Source organism: Hyperolius riggenbachi, chromosome 5 (assembly GCF_040937935.1).
Source record: "Hyperolius riggenbachi isolate aHypRig1 chromosome 5, aHypRig1.pri, whole genome shotgun sequence".
NCBI lineage: Eukaryota > Metazoa > Chordata > Amphibia > Anura > Hyperoliidae > Hyperolius > Hyperolius riggenbachi.
Window position 1 is genome coordinate 80436000 of NC_090650.1, and position 20692 is coordinate 80456691.

At 42.4% G+C, this 20692-nt stretch overlaps 1 protein-coding gene across 2 annotated transcripts in view; it reads left to right on the top strand.

Moving 5' to 3' along the window:
- Positions 1–20692, top strand: part of PRKAG2 (protein kinase AMP-activated non-catalytic subunit gamma 2) — a 421795-nt gene that overhangs the window by 149232 nt on the left and 251871 nt on the right. For both annotated transcript variants that reach the window (XM_068235913.1, XM_068235914.1), the window contains exons 2-3: positions 8686–8757; positions 11421–11703. In XM_068235913.1, coding sequence (XP_068092014.1) covers positions 8686–8757; positions 11421–11703 — 355 coding nt within the window. The remainder of the gene's footprint in view (positions 1–8685; positions 8758–11420; positions 11704–20692) is intronic.

Sequence of the window (20692 nt, forward strand, 5' to 3'; positions counted from 1 at the left end):
CCAGTAGACATTAAGGTTGACCCTCGACTAGGCCCCAGTGTACAATGAGCGGAAGATAATTGAATCGAGCGCAGAATCGAGCGGAAAAATCGATCGGGTGGAAAATCGAGTGGAAAAACATATTATGTGTACCCAGCATTACACCAGCCTGTGAATGAATGTCGAGGTACATTCATTCTTTACATTATCCCTTAGTCATGGAATACATAAGCTTGACGTACTGGAGGTCTCCACATAAATCTCTCCTCACACTTTGTGTCATGTTTCTTTTTGCTCTGGAACTATTTTGCTGAAGGCCACTTACAACAAACATGTTTTTATCTGTAAATTCCTGCCGTATGTTTTTATTATGCGTGCCAGAAACAGCACAATTCGTGCGGGGAGAAGAAACATTGCAGGCTAATAACAAACACATTAGTGGAAGTTGTTAAACCTGCGTGAAAAGGTCATCTCGCTGATTACAATGTTATTTTCCACTTTTTCTTCCTTGCCATTCAGGTAACAAAAAGATGTAGGAGGGTCCGCAGTGTCTCAGTAAGATTGCATAACCGCCATTCATGCAGAGCCCGTTTTTACAAATTAGCAGGATAAATATATAGATAGTCACACACAGGAATTTACAGTTTTCAGCCATCTGGTAGATACGAGCTATGTGATAGTGCCTATGACAAGCACTGAAATCAGAGTCCCCTTCTGCTCTAAAAACAGCATCATTTCCTTTTGTTACTAGGTGTATGTGAATAAATTGTTACTACCTCAATCGACAGCATCATGTCTGTTTTTGGAGTGGCTGGTCCACCACCGCCTCCTGAACTTTTTAACGATTTTAGCATATTTTATTTTTTTGTACATTTTTACAAATCCTTGTCGAGGTATTGCCAAAGTTACTTTTTTAAATATCTCTTATTTATTTATTGTATTTATAAAGCACCAATATGTTACGCAGCGCTGGACATTAGTTAAGGTTACAGACAGTTTTTAGGGGTGACATACAACAATAAGACAATACAGGAATATGTGCAAACCAGATCACGCAGCACAGTATAAGCACACGGTAATGCATATTGTCAGTCCCTGGATGGGAGCATGGAGATTTGGCAAGTTGAGTTCACTGTAAGGTAATGGAGGTGCGTGAACAGGTAGGAGACACAAGGAGAAGGACCCTGCCGAAGGCTTACAATCTAGAGGCTTACAATGTTCTTATTCCCTCTTTGTACTCTATTCTAACACTGCCCTTCCCTTCTTTTAACACCTACCCGTAACCTCCCACTCCGATCCTAACCTTCCCCTCTTGACTCCATGAGGGCTGTCGACTGCAGGAATCGGCACTCGATCCCTCGGGCGAAAGTTTGGAGCCAGGTTCTGTACAGACATCCCCACCTTCAACTCATTCAAACATGCCTCATCATGGCTTACCCTTCATCCTCATAGCTCCAAATCCAACTCCCTCCCTTGGACATACACCCTTCCCCCCTTATGTGTCTTTCTCCCCCATTCCTTAGATTTTAAGCCTATTTGGCAGGGAGCTCCTCCCCATGTGCTCTTCTCCACCACCATATGGACTTAGTCACTTGTCTTCTAGATTTTTCTCTACATTGCAATCTATGTACCATTGTTTATTGTTACATCACTATTTTGTGTACCATTGTGTAATACTTTAATGTCCCTGTGTAGTTGTTTAAGTATGTAACACCTCCACTATCTATTGTACAGCATCTTGTAATATGTTAGTACTTTTTGAATAATAATAATAAGAATAAAACGAGTTAATTGAAGGGCGCTGCTATATTAATTTAGAGCTGCCTATTCCTCAAGGTCTGGGGTATCCCCTTCCCCCTACCAATACTTGGAGCAAAAAAAGTTAATACAGAGGATGGCGCTACGAACAGGCAGAGCCGAGACTCAAACACTGGTTGCCTGTGTCAAAGGCAGAGCCCTCAACCACTACACTATCCAGCCACCACTGGCTGGATTATTACGGGATGTATAGTTATTATGCACACATTCCAATATATATATGAAAGGATGACGTCAGTTTTTCTAGGTATATAAATTTGTTTATTAAAAGTACAATTTCACATAAATATTAAGGTCTGATAAAAATGCCAGGCTTGCTCACAATTAAAACAATGGTCATCTGAATATTTCAAACCAACAACATTCACTCACATATTTCATACTATTATTAGGTATGCACTCTCCTATGCCGTGTTCTCACATGCATAAATCACTCACAGCTTGCACACAATGGAGCCACCTGATCCAAAAGAGACAAAAAAATTATAAAAAATAACCTAAATAAGAAAAAATGTATACAAATATAGATCTCTTCTGTTCAAAAATTGCCCTCACAAGTTCTGTGTAGCACTATAGTCTGCTGTAACACTGTAGTCTGCAACTCTAATAGAGCTGCCAAATAGCTTTTGTTAAGAGTGCTTGCAATAGTAGTGCTTAATCGCGTTTCTCATACGGTTACTCACGCGTCTTCTAACAGTTATTGATTCTCTCCATGCGGGCTCCGGCCGGTAGCCTCGCACTAAGTCCTCCACTCAGAGTGCAGTACATCCGCTTCCTATGGGTAACTGTATCCGCGTAGTTCCAGCAGTACAGTAGCGGTGAAATCAGCTCTGCCTACAGCTTCCGGGCAAGTGGTTGACAGGGAGTGACGTCACTTCCCCCTGGAGTTTATTGCGTTCCACCTTGCTTTCCAACGCGGCTGTCAGTCTCCAGGCTCGTTTTAGCAGCCCGTGGATAATGTTGTCTTTTGGATCAGGTGGCTCCATTGTGTGCAAGCTGTGAGTGATTTATGCATGTGAGAACACGGCATAGGAGAGTGCATACCTAATAATAGTATGAAATATGTGAGTGAATGTTGTTGGTTTGAAATATTCAGATGACCATTGTTTTAATTGTGAGCAAGCCTGGCATTTTTATCAGACCTTAATATTTATGTGAAATTGTACTTTTAATAAACAAATTTATATACCTAGAAAAACTGACGTTATCCTTTCATATATATATTGGAATGTGTGCATAATAACTATACATCCCGGAATAGTCCAGCCAGTGGTGGCTGGATAGTGTAGTGGTTGAGGGCTCTGCCTTTGACACAGGCAACCAGTGTTCGAGTCTCGGCTCTGCCTGTTCGTAGCGCCATCCTCTGTATTAACTAATAATAAGAATAGCCTGCAGGTTAGCTACATGTTATGTTGCTATGGAGGGAGGAGGCTGCCCTTGGGTACAGTGCATGACTGAGTGGCACGAAATGGGCAGGGTGTGTAGGAGACTAATGCCTTTGGCCTGTGCTTGGTTGAGATGATCCGCTAGGATGATTGCCGATGCATGAAGGGGGATAGGGGTGGGCTGCTTTACACACACTATATTCATGGCAGGCGGCCTGACTGGCCACCTTAGCTAAAAAGCATCTAGCCTTTATACAAGGCTTTAGGCAGCTGGCTGTTCTGTTATAGAAACCTGGACTCCAGGATTGTAAAACTAAAAATATACTTTACACCAACTTGTAAGGGTCCTATACACTGAGCCGATGGATCGGCCGCAAATCAATTGACCGGCCGATCGATTTACGGATGATTTCGATTGATTTCCACATGCTGGAAAATCTAGGTCGATCTGTTGAGATTGCTTATCATTTTGCATTGGACCTAATGGAAATCTGATGGCAAAAAAATGCCATCAGATCAATTTTCAATAGATTTCATGCTGAAATCTATTGGAAATCTGTTCCTAGTAAAAAATGTTCCTAAACACATCAGATAGATCAGAAATCTATCTGATGATCTATCTGCTGCTAATCTAATGAGTGTATGGCCACCTTTAGTTAGACACAGATAATTTCTTAAGAAAAGCACACTAAAATTTCCGGGCTGGGGGGTGGCTCCAGGACTATTGGAAATCTGCCTGCAGCGTATGGACAGACAATAGATCTCTCTCTGACTTTCTGATCAGATTTGATCAAAAAGGAATCTATCTGATGGTTGAATGATCTGGTGGCCCTTGTTTGGTGTACGGCCACCTTTGGTGGTTTTGTCAGATTTTTCATGGTGGTTTTGGCATGGATTTTGGACTGTTCAAATTCATGAAGCTTTAACTCTTTTAGCCAAGAGAACAATAGTACTGATATTGTCTGCACACCCTCCTTACACCATACTTGATGATATATTAGGGGAGGAGCATCAGCACCTGGCAACTGGCATTGTTGTATTGTCAGGCAACTGGCTTTGTTTATTGGAGAATAAAGATGGCAGCTTCCTTTTTCCTCTTAGATTCAATCTCAAGCTGGAGTTGGGTGCTATGGATCATACAAAAATGTGAGATACAGAAAAATTGAATGAACAGCATGAGTTCCTTTGATCCATCCACAGATCATTGTTTGCATTGTTAATGCCTGAAGCGGCTGTTTCACAGGTCCTCACACTCGCGCATTGTCTGATATTAAATGAGCCGTGTGCCATTGCTTGCTTACTGAACAATGCATCAGCAGTGTGATGAGCTGGGAGTTAATTTTACATTATATAACTCCATTATGCGGTATAAAAAGCACACATAGGAGGTGGCCTGGTGGGCAAGAGATCTAGCTGATTCCATTAGGGTAAGTATGTGGCCTAAAGGTAGAGAGGCACCAACTGTGTAAACTTCTTGAGAATAAACTGCTAGAGCTAAAAGCTGTTGTCCAGAAAACCATTGCATCCCTAGAATGTTGTAGAGTATGTTGTGGTGCTTGGGAAGTGGATACAGGACCTTTGGGGCAATGCGTGTTTACATCTGTATTGATTGTAATGATAAATAAAGGTCAGTTCTGAACTGAGACTATTTCAAGACTGTAAGGAGCAGTTTAGGTCAGGAATTTAATTAAAGCGTGTAGTTATGCATACCTTACCAGCCTTATGTACTGCTATTTGGCCATGTCAGGGTGGATGAGGGCATCAAGGCAAAGCCAGGTCAGGCTCAGCTCTCTGCTTGACAGACGTATTTAAACAACAACACATTACCAAGGTAAATCTACAGGGGAGGCAGGGGGAGGGAAAAGGGATTTTCTCACCTGCTTTCCAAGGGCTACAAATATATTTTATTTGAGGAACATGCTGCCAGCTGCCAATGTGCATGTTTTCAGCATGCACAAATGCTCTGACAATCTGACTGGCCAGAGATACAGAGTATGGACCAATCAGAGTGTGACCTTGTTCAACCAATGTCTCTGGCCAATCAGAGTATTTGTTTACATCTATTTATCAATCCCACCTATTTAAAGGATATTCCCCATGGTAACGTGACCAGGTTGTAGTCCTTCTTTTTAGATGAACAAAGTTCATTTCATGGACACCTTCATCAGTCTTTTTGTACAAAAGGGAAAATTAATCTAAAGCAGTCATGTTTTCAATTTTGTTTTGTTTTGTTTTTGCTTTAGAGAATACATTTTTGCTATGAAAATGTTATTGTGAAAAAATCTAACTCCTCTCTGTCTTTTCTAAACTTGTCCTAAAAGCAGTTGTTCCATTGTTCCTTATCTATACATGGATTCCAAAATTACTATAACAATATTGTTGAGACTATATTGTTCGTACAGTCAGCACTACACTACAGAGTTGGTAGACTGGCCGCAGGGAAGTTTGCCCTTCCAATAGCACAAAAACACTGGACGTGCCAGGTGCTTGGATGGCTGAGATCCAGAACATTAATCCTAATGTGTGCTACAAACAAGGCAAAGTTCAGGAACTCGCGGATACAGAAAAGTGCATCCAAATGTAATAGTATTAACTTTTTTCTTAGAGTTCCAAGCATTTCCTGTTGTAATAACCGTAAAACTGAAAAGTGTGAGTTTTCTCATCTGTGACATTTGCTTCTGGGAATGTGGATTGTTCTTGAAAATATATAGCTTAGGCGATGTTTCTGAAGTTGACATCCCTGTTTGCAAAACAAGTTGGGATGGTGAGGCACACGCTAGCATCAGAAGTTTGAGGGGAAACTAAGTGCCATGGGCGCTTAAAGAGAGACCGCGACCAAGAATTGTACTTTATCCGAATCAGAAGCGGATACCACCTTTCCCATGAAAAATATTTTGCTTTTCACAAACGGATTATCAAGGGGCTATTATGGCTGATATTGTGGTGAGACCCCTCCCACAGTGTGATGTCAGGACTATGGTCCTGACAGTTTCCTGTTTGTGAACCTCATTGCATTGCCAAAAAAGCAAGCAGCATCTCCTTCCACTGGCATCACCTGCCAGCAGTAAAAATGTCGCCATGTGATAAATGTCAGAATGTAAATTAGGGAGAGGAAAGATTTTACAATGGGAGAACACTGACTAAATCCTTTATACATACAGTAATTATTGTAAAAATGAAGCACTTTTTTTTATTACATTATTTTCACTTGAGTTCCTCTTTAAATATCTCCTCAATGCTGTCATTTTAACAGCACCCAAAAAATTGAGTAGCTGAGTTTATGAGTAGTGTAACGTAGAACATAACATCAATACTAATATTCACAGAACACCACTTGCGGACCTGTAAATGGAATAAATTGTTGGTTTAAAACTCCACCTGCTATCTGCCCCCCCCCCCCCCCTTCCCTTTATAATGGTAAAATTATAAAGTGTTGGAACTCTTTATGTCTCATGGACCATCTCTAGCACATATCTCTTTATATTTGGAATTCAAGTAATTTGCTTATTTAAAGACAATAAATGAAATTGTCTCAGGAACAAACTTTCATACAACTGGTGATTTATTTCTATAATTACAGCAGGACGTCAATATTACACATTGATGTACTCCGTGTGACTGCACTGTACAAGATACAATAAAACTAACTAAACTAAGATACAATAAAACTAACATGATCTGAGGATTATGTGCTATTATAAACAGAAGAAGAAACATGTTATGACTTAAGTCTGGCCAGGATGGAGCAACTGGCATGCCTCCTGCCTTTCTTTTCCCCAAAATATATTTACTCCATAATATCATGTATGACTTGTACTGTTTGATGACTAATGTATCTTAGTGGTTGTCTCAAGGGTGATACTATATAAACAATACCTATACCAGCAAGATGCTTAATATGCTTAATACTAGCTAGTGAGGGAGCAACACATCGCTCTGCTACAAGTGACACCCTGTCAGTGAGGCAGGGAACACACTTTGCACAGAAAAACTGAGAACTCATGTTAATCAATGGGCTAGTACACACTTAATATGTTGTTCGCGCGCAGAAAAAAAAATGACATTCTGCATCCTGATTCTGCATATTTGGTCAGTTTTCTCTATCAACTACATCAGCTGCTGTGAAAAAACGCACGCGTTTTCCTGCATAGCAACACACTTGGTGTGCAGAAAAAGTATGCAGTAAAATGCGCGCAGAAAACTGAAAGACAAGTGTGTTCCCTGTCTGAATGAAAATGACATTTGGGCTATTTCTCAATAGCAACTGGTTACTAAAGCAAACTTGCCTGCAGACTCTTGTTAGGTAGTCACATGACCAGTGACAGGTAGTAGGAAAGAGGTTGGAACATCACTTCAAATGGAAGCAGATGATTTAACAATCATCTGCAGACATTAGTTACGAAAACGTGTAGGAGGCGCCCAGAATATATCTTGACTTTAAATCATACAGTATAGAAGTAATTAAATCTTACCTTCATCAATGAACAAACCACATTGGTAGAATTTTAATGGTTTCACTGTACTGGACCGCTTCCTCAGGTGAATAAAAGTGCCAGTCAGCAGCAGCAGCGGTCGCGAGTGTTGGCGCCTGATTTACATTCTGAAATGTATTAAAGTATCACTATCGTAGAAAAAGTAAGCAGTTAAAATCTGACAGAACTGACAGGGTTTTCTTTGTTTTCAAGAGCATTTCCTGAACATCAGTTGCAAAGTCTAACTGAGGGCTCTTTCATATTAGGCACCGCGTGCACGAACCCGATTTCGTGTACGCACTATGTGACGTGGGAAGTTGCGGTGCGATGCTGATTAGCGGCGGTAGTTCTAATTAACCCGCTGGGAAAACGTGGGAAAAGGGGTATCAGCTACTGATTGGGATGACGTTCAATCCCAGGTAATTTCTTGACTAACCAGTCATTTTGACAAATGCAAGTGATGCCAAAAGGCCCGTCTGGGCCAGGCAGATGGTTTGAACATATTTTTCATCAAAATGTTGGTATTGGGCTTGATTTTCTGTATAATAAGGAAACATGTTATGTTCAGAATGATCAGTGAGAAATCTTAATGAGAAGAAGAGTCAGAAAAGTTATGTGTTATTGTTCTTGTTGCTCTGATCTGATGAAATGGAAAGCCTGAGTCATAGGGCCTGATGCACAATACTCCGCTAAAGTTGCCGTGCGCAGGGAGTGCACAGCAATTTTACCATTACTAGCGTAGGGAGAGCACCGGCTGTTAAACCTTAGTGCCATAGGTGTTACTGTGGTAACCAGCACAATGCTATGGTTATATGCGGCATAACACGTGTTACCATAGCACTGTGCACATTACCGCGGTAATGCATGTGACACTAAGGGTTAAAGCCAGTGCTCCCATAGAAAGGTGATAGATCTCTCTCTCTCTCTCTCTCTCTCTCTCTCTCTCTCTCTCTCTCTCTCTCTCTCTCTCTCTGTCTGTCTATCTATCAGCTTGGCTTGTGGAAACTCTGACAAATTTGTTTCTTTCCTAGGATCTCAGCTCCTTTGCTATGCCATTTTTGGATGGAGACTTGGACAGTAATGACAAAAATGCCCATCGCAAGGTAAGCAGACTACCAGACACATAGGCTGTACTATACAGTATATGGCATTTGGACTAACCCTAAGCACAAGTTATTGGTGTCACTTTTGTGTTTTGTTTTGATTCTGTTATCTTGTCTACGAGTCACTAATCCAGTCCCAGAAAACCCAATCATGAACATTTCATAGCCAGCAGTGGCTATTCAGAAAACCTCTGACAGGTTAGCATAAAGGTCCGTACACGCTCGGCGGATCGCTCAGAGACAGGCGTATCAGTCCACCGACAGTGCGTACACATGCCGGACTGTCGTTGGAACGGCCACCCAGCGGGAGGTGACGACGGACCCGTCGTTGCCTCCAGTCCGGCGTGTGTACGGACCTTAAGTGTAAGCAAAGTCTTTTATGGTGTGTCAGCGTAGTACTGCTGACTCTGAGATCATCTAAGCAGGTGACTGGTGGAAATATACAGAGGGTGTGAGCTATTGCTTTTTTTTGGAATAGCTGCTACTGCAGCCGCTCTTGGCTCCATTGAAATTAATAAGGAAACAGTAAAAATGTATGCAAGTTTCCCTATACATCACCGGTCATTGCTCTGACCTCATGGCAACCTACCTTCACATTTATCAAATGTGTATTAAACATGCAGTGCATTGGCTGTCCTTAACACTCCTGAGAACACTGTGCAGGTGAGCATGCATGGGGCGTAGAGAAATAGACTGAAAAAGCAGTGTCTTTGGGTAGAGAATTTGTTTTGTTTTGTAAGTGTGGTCCCCCTTCTCAAGCCCCATGGAGGTTGAATAGCTGTTTCTGATCGCCTAAGCTGTAAGTAACAATAGTAGAATATAGTGAGTTTGCTCACTTCAGGTTCCCTTTAAAGAGGAACTTTAACAAAAAGAAGAAAAATAAATCAATACATTACAAATTAAGAAGTTATAATAAAATAGAAATAATAAAAGGATCAACAAATAATTGATATTCGACGTGTAATTTGTTCATACTGTTTCATCCACAATGAGCCAGCACATCGTCATCTTTACTACTGACAGACATGAAAAAAAAACAGACAGCAGCAACTGCCATTATCTATATCCACAACCCCTAACATTGCAATAGGCTTAAAGTTTTTTTTTTATAGCTATACATATTAAAAGAGGGAGATACTGGTTGTTTGGCAGTTGAAAAAAACAGGGTCTGTTTCCACTACGCGCAGATTGGATGCAGAAAAAACTGACTCCAATGAAAGCCTATGGGCCTGTTTCCACTAAATACGATTTTTCTGATGCAGATTTTCCCATAGGCATTCATTGGAGTCAGCTTTTCTGCATCCAATCTGCGTGTAGTGGAAACAGGCCTGAATCCCCACAATGCAATGAGGTTCACAGACAGGAGACTGTCAGAACCATGGTGCTGACATAACACTGTGGGAGGGGTTTCACCACAATATCAGCCATACAGACCCCCTGATGATCTAGTTGAAAAGAGATATAGGTTTCTCGTGGGAAAGGGGTTAATTGTTATACATGCATTTTAATCCACTTATTGCAATAAAATGTATTTTGTTCATTTATTTTTAAATTTTAAGTAGGTAAAGATGAAACAATACTTGTGAGTGCATCATTTATACCAGGCGCTCCAAACAGGACTTCAGTAAATGCTATTGTTATTTCAGTGTATAACTTTTGCTGGGAATACACGGTACGTTTCTGTACCGTGTATCGACCAGCTGCTCCGGCCAGCTGATAATATTCAGCCCCCGCCCGCTCGATCCCCGCCTGCGGACAATGGCAGGGAATCGAGCGCTGATAAGGAAGCGCCGGCGGGGACGAGCGGCAATCGATCCACACGCACGCGCGGATGAGCGGGGATGCGCCGGCATGGAGCCGCTGGCTCGATCCGGCGCATAAAACGTGCCGTGTATGCCCGGCATTAGAGTGGGGAGCCATTCCACCTCGACTTGGCTCATACTGCCATTTTGGCGGTCACCTGTAAGGATTTTTGTCATCTAGTGAAGAAGGCGCATGCCATCTGTTGGATAGAGTACATTCACAAGGGATATTTCTATATCTCTCTAAAAAAAAGTATGACATAGGAGGAAAACCTTAGGTGTTTTGGTAAATTATAAACAGCATTGTTAATACGGAGTAAAAAAAACAAACAAGAAAAAACACTATACAGTCCTTTTAAAGAGACTGTAACAAAAAAAAAACCTCTCCTGTAGCTGCAGGCAATCTGTGCTGGCTCCCCCGAAGTCTCCCGCAATCCTGGCTCGACAAACCTGACAAGGCTTGCTATGTTTATCTTCCCTGGCTCTAGCTGGTGCGGCTCTCAGCAAGGAGATAGGTGGAAATAGCCGATCTCAGTCGGGTCCGCTCTACTACACAGGTGCAGGAGACTTGCGTCTGCGCAGTAGAGCGGGCCGACAGCGATCAGGTATTTCCGCCTATCTCCGAGCAGAGAGCCAATACTGCGCCTGCGCTGGAGCCGGGGAGGTAAATATTTACATCCTCGCTGTTCAGAGGGGCACAGCGAGACCGCCGTAGGACACAGGAGGACGGGGGAAGCCTCGATAGGATCCGGAGGCTTCACCCACCCAAGGTGAGTACCCCACAGGGTAACTTTTTTTTGTTACAGGTTTTCTTTAACATGTTTTACAGTGAAATTATAAATGTGTTTGTTTTCCTCACAGACAGATGAAGCCAGCAGCACTGGAAGTCCTTCAAAGAGCTTCTTCCCAAAAGCTCTGCAGAACCGCCCGTCTAGCCCCATGTCAGCCCCCGTAAAATCAAAATACAGCCCCGGATCCCCAAAGACTGTGTTTCCCTTCCCCTACCAAGAATCTCCTCCCAGGTCCCCTCGGCGGATGAGCTTCAGTGGCATTTTCAGATCTTCTTCTAAGGACTCCACATCCTCCAACTCAAATGCATCTACCTCACCTGGAGGCATCAAATTCTTCACAAGGGCAAGAAAAGGTAAGAGTCACGGGTTGGTGAGACCGTGTGCAACTGTATGAACAAATTAAACCATTAAACAGACACTAAAGTGAAAAAAAATGATGATATAATGATTTGTATGTGTAGTACAGCTAAGAAATACAACATTAGGGCCCATATGCAATTAACTATTTCTCCTGCGTTTTCTCCTAGGTGATATTTTTAAACTTGTCAATAAAATGCATTTTAAGCCACCAGCGAGCAAGAAGATACTCAAAATAATTTTGATAGCACTTTTTAACCTACTGTTTGGTACTTTTTTTGATTACAAAATGCTGAAGATCTATTTTAAAAAGATGTTGAAAAATTATCTCCTAGGAGCAAAATCAGGTGAAAAGGTAAATTGCATATGGGCCTAGGAGCAGAGACATAAGTCTAATATTGTTTCCAGTGAAGGAAGAGTTAAAGAGACTCTGTAACAAAATTTTCTGCCTTATTTCTTCTATAAGTTCCTATGCCTGTTCTAATGTCGTCTGTCTTTCCTAGTTACACAGTGGCTGTATTATCTCTGTTATATAATCTATATAATCTATAATCTTCTTTCCTCTGACGGCTTTGTCGGGCTCAGGCACTCAGGCAAGAATGTGCTGCTCTACTTGTGATAGGATAGAAGCTATACACACCCTTTCCACGCCCCCTGCAGCTTCTCAGCCTATCACACTCTGGTTAGCAGCCATGTCTTTTGTTTGTAAACACTGCCTAAAACTTGCAATTACAAGCCAGAATCGCAGCAGGGAGTGGCAGAAACAGCACAGAGGGGCCCAGGAGAACATAATAAATAGAATGGCATGCTTTTTATTGTAAGAATTTTAGAGTACCGATTCTCTTTAAGAAACTCCAGTTGTTATCTATGCAAAAGAGCCATTGAGCTCCATGACTTTCAAAGTCACAGAGAGCTCTGTCTTCTAAAGCTTATTATCTCAACTGTCAGTCACTGTATTTTCTTTTTCTCTGAGGACAGTTCAAAAGTTCATGCCTGCTCTGTAAAATCATTTAGAATGCTGAGTAGTGTGTAAACTGCAAATATTAGAGAATGATGCAATGTTATAAAAAAAAACACTATATAACTGAAAATAAAAATGTGAGAATATTTTCTTTGCTACTAATGTTGTAGTAATTATCCGTACTACACAACCAATTCATTATATAATTTTTTTCGCTTCAGTGTCTCTTCAAAGGTTGCTAGGAAAAAAACTGAGTTATTCAAGATTGTTGTTTGCTAAGACTTTGTTAATACCTGAGCCTTAAGAAGAGAAAAAGAAAAACAGTATTTCACTTCAAGCTCACCTGTCATGAGACAGTATGAAAGATAACAACGATAACCTCCTTGTCAAAAATACTAGTTTCATTTGTGTAATAGTTTCACTCACCTTGGTTTATGCAGGTATAGTATTCGGAATTTCCTTTGACTCTTCTGTATATTTGTTCTGGATGAGTGGCTGGGACTGACAAAGAATGTTAAAATTCTGGATAGTTCTGTTTCAGATGTCTGACACTGACGAGGGATCATCTCTGCTATTAAAATGTGTTGGTTTGTAGCAATATCATATTTATATTATTCTAATGTCTTTTGTCCCCCACTGCTGTATGTAAGGCTGACACTTGGAGTGTAGAGAAAACATGTACCTTTGATCTTTATAAAATAGTGGGAGGTGGCAGTCCAAACAATTGTGAACAGCTGAGAAGCAGTGTGAAATAAACAATGTTACCTCAGTAGAGGAAGGATAGAGAAATATGACATTAATTGGACACTTGGTGACACATTTTGTGGACTTTATCCACTTAATCAGGTAAAAAAATACAGTTTCTGTAACTTGAGCATCTTAGACTTGGAGCACCTTGTAATAGCATGAACATGCACAACAAAGGTAAGTCTGATTTTGAAATGGCATGATCATGTCAGGGAGCTCATAAAAGCGCTGTGAGTGCTTCCATATTTTTATACTTGAATCTTGATCCATATACTAAACCTATTTATACATGTGCAGGTTTTGTCTTTGAAACAGTCTTTAGTGAGAACTTTGGGTGGCAGTTTTGTATAAACGGCTATGCTGCTTGGTCTTGTCAATGCACTCTGTTCTATGGGAGAGAGGGCCAGTGAGTACCAAAGCGCTGCAGAAATATCAAAGTAAATTCCTGCAGGAACAGAAGTGCTCAAGTGGCAATGATCCATCATGGTGTATCATAAAAGAGGAGGCCAACACGAGATACCTGATATGTTAGTTGGATTGTCGAGTCCTCATCTCATCTGTATGTTTATTCTGTTTCCAAACAGATAAGCTATTAGTTCATCTTCCCTGTTAAACGAAGAGTCCTAACATGGCATCTGTAGCATGCTTAGGCTGGCATATACACAAATCAACCGCCATATACACTCAAAACTATTTGGACTAAAGCTATCCAAGTTTGGCTATTCTTGTGCTTAGCCCTACACTACCGATGTTACAGTCTAATGCCCTAGATACTGACGTACTGGAAATACACTTTTACATGTTTGATATGGCCTTGGTGCCGTAAGGGACAGATTTAGCTCCAGGTATGAAACTTAAGGCCTTTTATACAGAAAGTGAGGAATTAGGACTCTGCAGGTAAACAAAGGCCAATCTGAGAATCGTTAAAGATAATCATAGGCGTCAGAAGGTGCCAGTATTTGTTTTCTTGTGAAGTTGCAGGTCACATTAATAAATGTGATACTATGGTCAATGTTTTATTTATGGCATATTTTGGCTAGGTTTGTGCAGAATGTCTTTTTGTTTCCTGATTTGTACTTCCTTTCTTTTGACACCATTGGTTTACAGCACAAAGCCCTCACTTTTCAGCCTTTTCTGTTGAACCATAAACTTACATCAGGGGAAAATAGTTGACTCTTTTCTGTCCTGAAAAGGAAATTAACAGAGCCCCTACTTAAAAAACATTTACTTGCTTCACTGTAATGTTCTCTATGAAAGGAGCAGCAAGAAGTGGGGGCTATACTGATACAGGCATGGTATGTGTAATGGTTAAGGGCTCTGCCTCTGACACAGGAGACCAGGGTTCGAATCTCGGCTCTGCCTGCTCAGTAAGCCAGCAGACTCCCTAACACTGCTACTGCCTATAAAGCGTGTCCTAGTGGCTGCAGCTCTGGCGCTTTGAGTCCGCCAGGAGAAAAGCCCGATATAAATGTTCTGTGTCTGTCTGTGTCTGTGTTACTCTGCTTAATATTGCAATACTAGAGGGAGATGGGACAAATAGTGTGGACAGGGCGAGGGGAACATAGTTCTCACTAGCAGAGGAGTAAAGGTGAAACATGGTTATACTGGGAGTTGTGGCTTTACTGAGTGATCATGGCAATACTGGAAGTCACATAAAACTTCTTCCTAGAAAGGAACAGAACAACTGGGGCCATGGCAATAATAGGGAAGACATGGCTGTACTGGAGGGATAGGACTATACTGAAGGGACATGGCTATGCAAAAGAGCTTCTCTGAGCTCTCCAACAAAGCTAGGTCGACTACAGTGCTATTTTCTGAAGCACTTATACATCAAAGAAACAGTGAAAGACAACTTCAGATAAGATTTCACTGCAGAGAAGTTCAAAGTTCTGCTCTGTTTTATAGTTTAAAATGCAGAGTGTAGTTTGTAAACTGCAAATATTAGAGAATGATGCAATTTTTGTTTTGTTTTTACTAACTGAAAATAAAAATATGAGACTCTTTTCTTTGCTACTAATGTTTTATTAATTATCTGTACTACACATACAATTCATTATATCATACCTTTTTTTTCACCTCAGTGTCACTTTAAACAGACAATGAAAAACGGAATAGCCCCTTAAAGAGACTCTGTAACAAAAAAACATCCCCTGTGAGGTACTCACCTCTGGAGGGGGAAGCCTCCTGTGTCCCACGCCGGTCTCGCTGCAGCCCACGGAACGCACAGGCAACAATTTGTTGCGCTGTGCAAAATTTACCTTTTCTGGCTTCAGCGGGGGCGCTGTTGCGGCTCTTCTGACGGAGATAGGCGGAAATAGCCGATCTCAGTCGGGTCCGCTCTACTGCGCAAGCGCAGGAGACTTTCGCCTGCGCAGTAGAGCGGCCCGACGGAGATCGGCTATTTACGCCTATCTCCGTGCAGAGAACCGGTACTGCGCCTGCGCTGGTGCCCGGGAGGTAAATATTTACATCCACACCGTTCCTGGAGTATTTTCTCCGCTGCCGTGGGACACAGGAGGACGGGGGAAGCCTCGATAGGATCTGGGGGCTTCCCCCTACCGAGGTGAGTACCCCCCTGGGGATGTTTTTAGTTACAGTTCCTCTTTAAAGAAAACCTGAGGCGGATATTTTAAATCTTAAGAGGACCTAGAGGCATGTTCTGTGCATAATCACATGCCTCTGTGTCTCTGTATTGCCATCTCTAGTGTCCCCCCCCCCCCCCCCCCCCCCCCCGGGGTCTGCTGTGCCCCCCTGAAAAAAAACTGCAGGCTAGCAACAATTTGCTTGTCGCTAGTCTTCCATTTACCTGCAGCCTGTAATCCATTCTGTGCTCCCCGCCTTTGTTCCCCTCGCTGTCCACCTCCATGAGCTTCCTCCAGTAGAAAGTTAAGCCGCGACCTGGGAGGTACTTCCTGGGTCACAGCTTAGCTCCTGATTGGAGGAAGCTCACGGAGGTGGACGGCAAAGGGGGACAGAGGTGGAGGAGCACAGAATGAATGACAGGCTGCGGGTACATAGAAGGCTAGTGACAAGCAGATAGTTGCTAGCCTGGCACTTTTTTCAGGGGGGCACAGCAGACCCCGGGGGGGGGGGGGGGTGGCTAGAGGCGGCAATACAGAGACACAGAGGCATGTGATTATGCACAAAACATGCCTTTGTGTCCTCATAGGATTTAAAATACCCGCCTCGGGTTCTCTTTAAGTCTACGGGGAAGTTAAAAGTAGGTTTCAATATATTGTAGATTCTGTAGCTTCCTTTAAATTGCAATTACAGAAAGTCCTATACACTATTTTAAGCTGGGGTCGAGTTTCCCCTTTCTATAGCTAATGTACATTTAATAAAGAAGGGCAGTAATACCGGCCTGTGAATGTTGTGGTCCTGCACTGCTGACACGTGGCTTTTTGCTTGCTCAGCAGCGTTTTTCACGTTACAGGCAGATAGAGAACAGGACACATAAGTAAAACCTAATACCTTCCTCAATGAGACTCAGTGGAGAATGTCCAAGCAGCACATTCCTGGCAGGGCCTATTTATACCAAGAGAGTAAATGCAGCCGCCTGTGGACAGTATACATGTTGTAATGTTCTATAGTTTTACACCAGTCAAGTTTTTGCTACAAAAGGAAGGCTAATTTTAGACATACCTTTATTGTCATTAGTACTACTGTCATGACTACACGCAGGGTGTGTGTGTAGGACTTACTACTAAAGAGAGCAGAGAGATCACACCCTGCCTAGTTTGTTTACGGGCAATGTAAACTTAAATTTGAATAAGCCTTAGAAAAGCTAGTGCGCACACTTTTCCATAGTGAGTGAACATAAGAATTGCCTTGACTGGGGAGCAGCATGTGGTCCTAGATCTAAAGTTATGAACAAGTGTCTGAGAGGGGAACTGCTACTTTCCGATGTACTACTGAAAAGTCAGCGGATTCACATAACACCTCTAAAAATTAGATTGTGGGTAAGCCCCATGTAAGGCTTGACAGGTTATGTCCACAATCAGTTCCTATGCCCCAATCTAGTGCCGTAACTCTGAGCCCGGCCCACGGCCTTCAACTATAGACAAACCCCAGCGTGAACAGGACACTGAATATGTCTCCTGACTACGTTTATCCCAGGTCTTAACGTACAAGGCATACAAATTGAAGTAGAGTGGACAATAACCTCTCAGAACCCCACTAAAGCAAGTTCATCAAAGTTCAGAGGCACACAACTATCAAACTGTAGTCACCTTAGTGATGTAAATGAGGCCCACACACAAGCGGCAATCAGGAGTCTAATGACAGGCAAGTCTGAGTATCCAGGTAACAAGCAAGGGTTGATCCAGGCAGCAAGCAAGAGTATCCAAGTAACAATCCAAGGTTGGTCCAGGTAGCAAACAAGAGTATCCAGGTAACAAACAAGGGTCAGTCCAGGCAGCAAGCAATACCATCCAGGTAACAAGCAAGGGTCGGTTCAGGCAGCAGACAAGAGTGGTCAAGAATAAGCCAAGGGTCAATATCCAGAGAACAGTAATAATAACCAGTATGAGTGCGCACCCAGCAACTAGCCACAGCTACGCTATCACGGACGATGACTGGGAGCACTTACTAAGTGTAAATATTTCATTCAACCAATCAGTGGCCGGCCACACTCCGCACATCCAATCAAACATCAGCTCAGTCCTACCTAAGTGTCAGCTATAGGAAATCAGCTGACACTGCGCAATCAGCTGATCGAGATGTCAGCTGACTTCTGTTTACCTTAGCGGAGAGCACGATTTCCGCCTATCAGGAAGAGCGTCCTGCGTCCAAACCTGCGCGTCATCGGCGGGGAACAAGTGCCGAGACCTGGAGGTGAAGGCCGTAGCCCGGCTCTCGGCGAGAATGACAGCAGGATCAGATAAGTTCCTTACACCCCATCAGCCAGCTGCAAGGCCAGTCTCTTAGAATTTCCCTCTATTATACTGGCCTGGCAGCTGGCAGAGGGGCTTACCCACATGTCTTTGCGGGAAGGTGGTGCAAGTTGAAAGGTGATGCAGTGCAGTGTCAATTTCGGAACTAAATCAATATTGAGAAGAAGAGATTCTATACACCTATTTAAAATGTATTTTGTCTTTGCAGTTACACTTTAAATTAGTTTCCCAGCTGCTACCTATTCCAGGTTGGATCAGATCATTTGGGTGCAGGGATCAGGAGGTGCCTAGTCTAGCCAGTGTTAATTATCGGTAATCGGGTGCCCAAGTGGTAAATTGTGCGCCCAATGCGGCTAATAGCAATCAATTACTACATAGGAATTACAACTAATGGTCATTTGGGTGCAGGGGTTAGGAGGTTTGTTTTAGGCTCTTACGGGGGAGAGGGGTAGGGTTGGCCATTATTAGGGGGGGGGGGGGGGGGCGGTTGTTTTAGGCACTAGGAAGGGGATTCCGTTTAGGCATTGGGTGGGGGAAGTTTTAATGCATTAGGATGGGGGTTAGAGTTAGGCATTAGGCGAGGATGGGTTGTTTTATGCGCTTAGTGGGGAATTCGTTTTAGGCATCAGGTGGGGGGGTGCTCTCACATTACAAAAACATACAGATACGTTAAATGGCTTCCCCCTAAACATTGGCCCTAGACTTCGATACATACACTACACGATACATACATAGACATATGACTATGGTGGGGATTAGGATGTGAGCCCCTCTGAGGGACAGGTAAGTGACAAGAGAAAATACTCTGTATAGCGATACAGAAGATGTCGGTGCTATATAAAATACTCTGTACAGCGCTGTGGAAGATGTCAGTGCTATATAAAATACTCTGTACAGCGCTGTGGAAGATGTCAGTGCTATATAAAATACTCTGTACACCATAACAGGTCATGGTTGAACGCACTAAAGGTCACCTACCACAAGGTCAGCTTTTGGGATACATGGTGGGTCATCCCTCCCTTCCCTCCCCCTTCCCTTCCCTCTCCCCTTCTTTACTCCTTTCACCCCTTTCTTTACTTTCCTTTACTCTTCTGATGTTTGTCGTTAGTGTAAAATGGTCCTCCTCCGGAGGAGGAACCGAGGTTAGGAGAGCGGAATGACGGGTCTAAAGTCCCTATTCGGGGCCCCCCAGTCACTCTGGGCTGTTGAGTCCAGACAGTAGCATAGGGGGACAAGTTTTTCCCCCCCTAGTTCACATAATCTCAGGCAGCCTTTCTAGACTCCAGTCTTTTGCATTAAACTGTGATTCTATGCACAAAATATTGTTATTCAAGAGTCATGATAAGCTGCTAATCGGGACATGTTTTCTTCCCTATCTTTCCACTGTATTGCTATAATCTGTTGTTGTAAACCTCAATAAACTATTTGAAAAGAAAATACTCTGTACAGCGCTGTGGAAGATGTCAGTGCTATATAATAATATACGTACTCATTCAAACATTCCTAATGTTTCTGCAGGATGGAAGTTCTATGTTTTTTTCTCGTGTCACTGTGTTTTCTTTTTGTATTAAGGACTTGAAAAAGTAATTGCCTTACCAGATGTCTAACGCAACATCAATGGGTGTTTAAGAGAAAGGCTTTGTAGACTTGCTCTCTAATGAGGGCAAAGCTGAAGCACGTAAGGTCTTTGATATAGTGAGTTGTGGATTAATAAATAATTATGCCGGGGGTTATGTGTAACTTTACCAAGGTGTAAATCACAGTGGGACAGAGGCGACCTTAAGTCCCTGGAACGTAGACTGGTCTTCTTAATCGGATCTTTTGTTTAATCAGATTCTACTTTATTTACTGGAGATTTAAAGGCTGTGTGGGAATATTAATGTTAATAATTAAAGTATTAAGAAGCGTACACACTTAGCGCTTTAACCTTTTAAGCGGAACTTTGTGTTTTACACCCTGGCGTGCAGAACAGTGTTTTTTCTGAACACCTGCATGTACAGAGCCAGTGATGTAGCAATAGGGCATGCAGGTTGTGACTGCTGTAGGGTCCCTGAACCCGAGGGGCCCATATGGGACCCGCCCCCAGTTTCTACATTATGTTTTATTAGCATAATCATCACCTCTGTATGTGCTTTAAATAGTGGTAATCATTAAATCTGTCATTTTCCTTCCTTTTACACCTGACACAGTGGCTCCCCTTAAAAAAGTGGTCGGTATGATGTTATTATTATATATATAGTGCTGTCTCTGTAGTTTGCAATGGAACAGAGTCTGTCAGCTCATATATGGCAAAGTTTTGTTTATGGGGATTTGTATTTCTGTCTTTTTATTTCAATATTTGTGATTGAAGTATAAAGTCATGGATGACTTTTCCCCTCTTCCTAA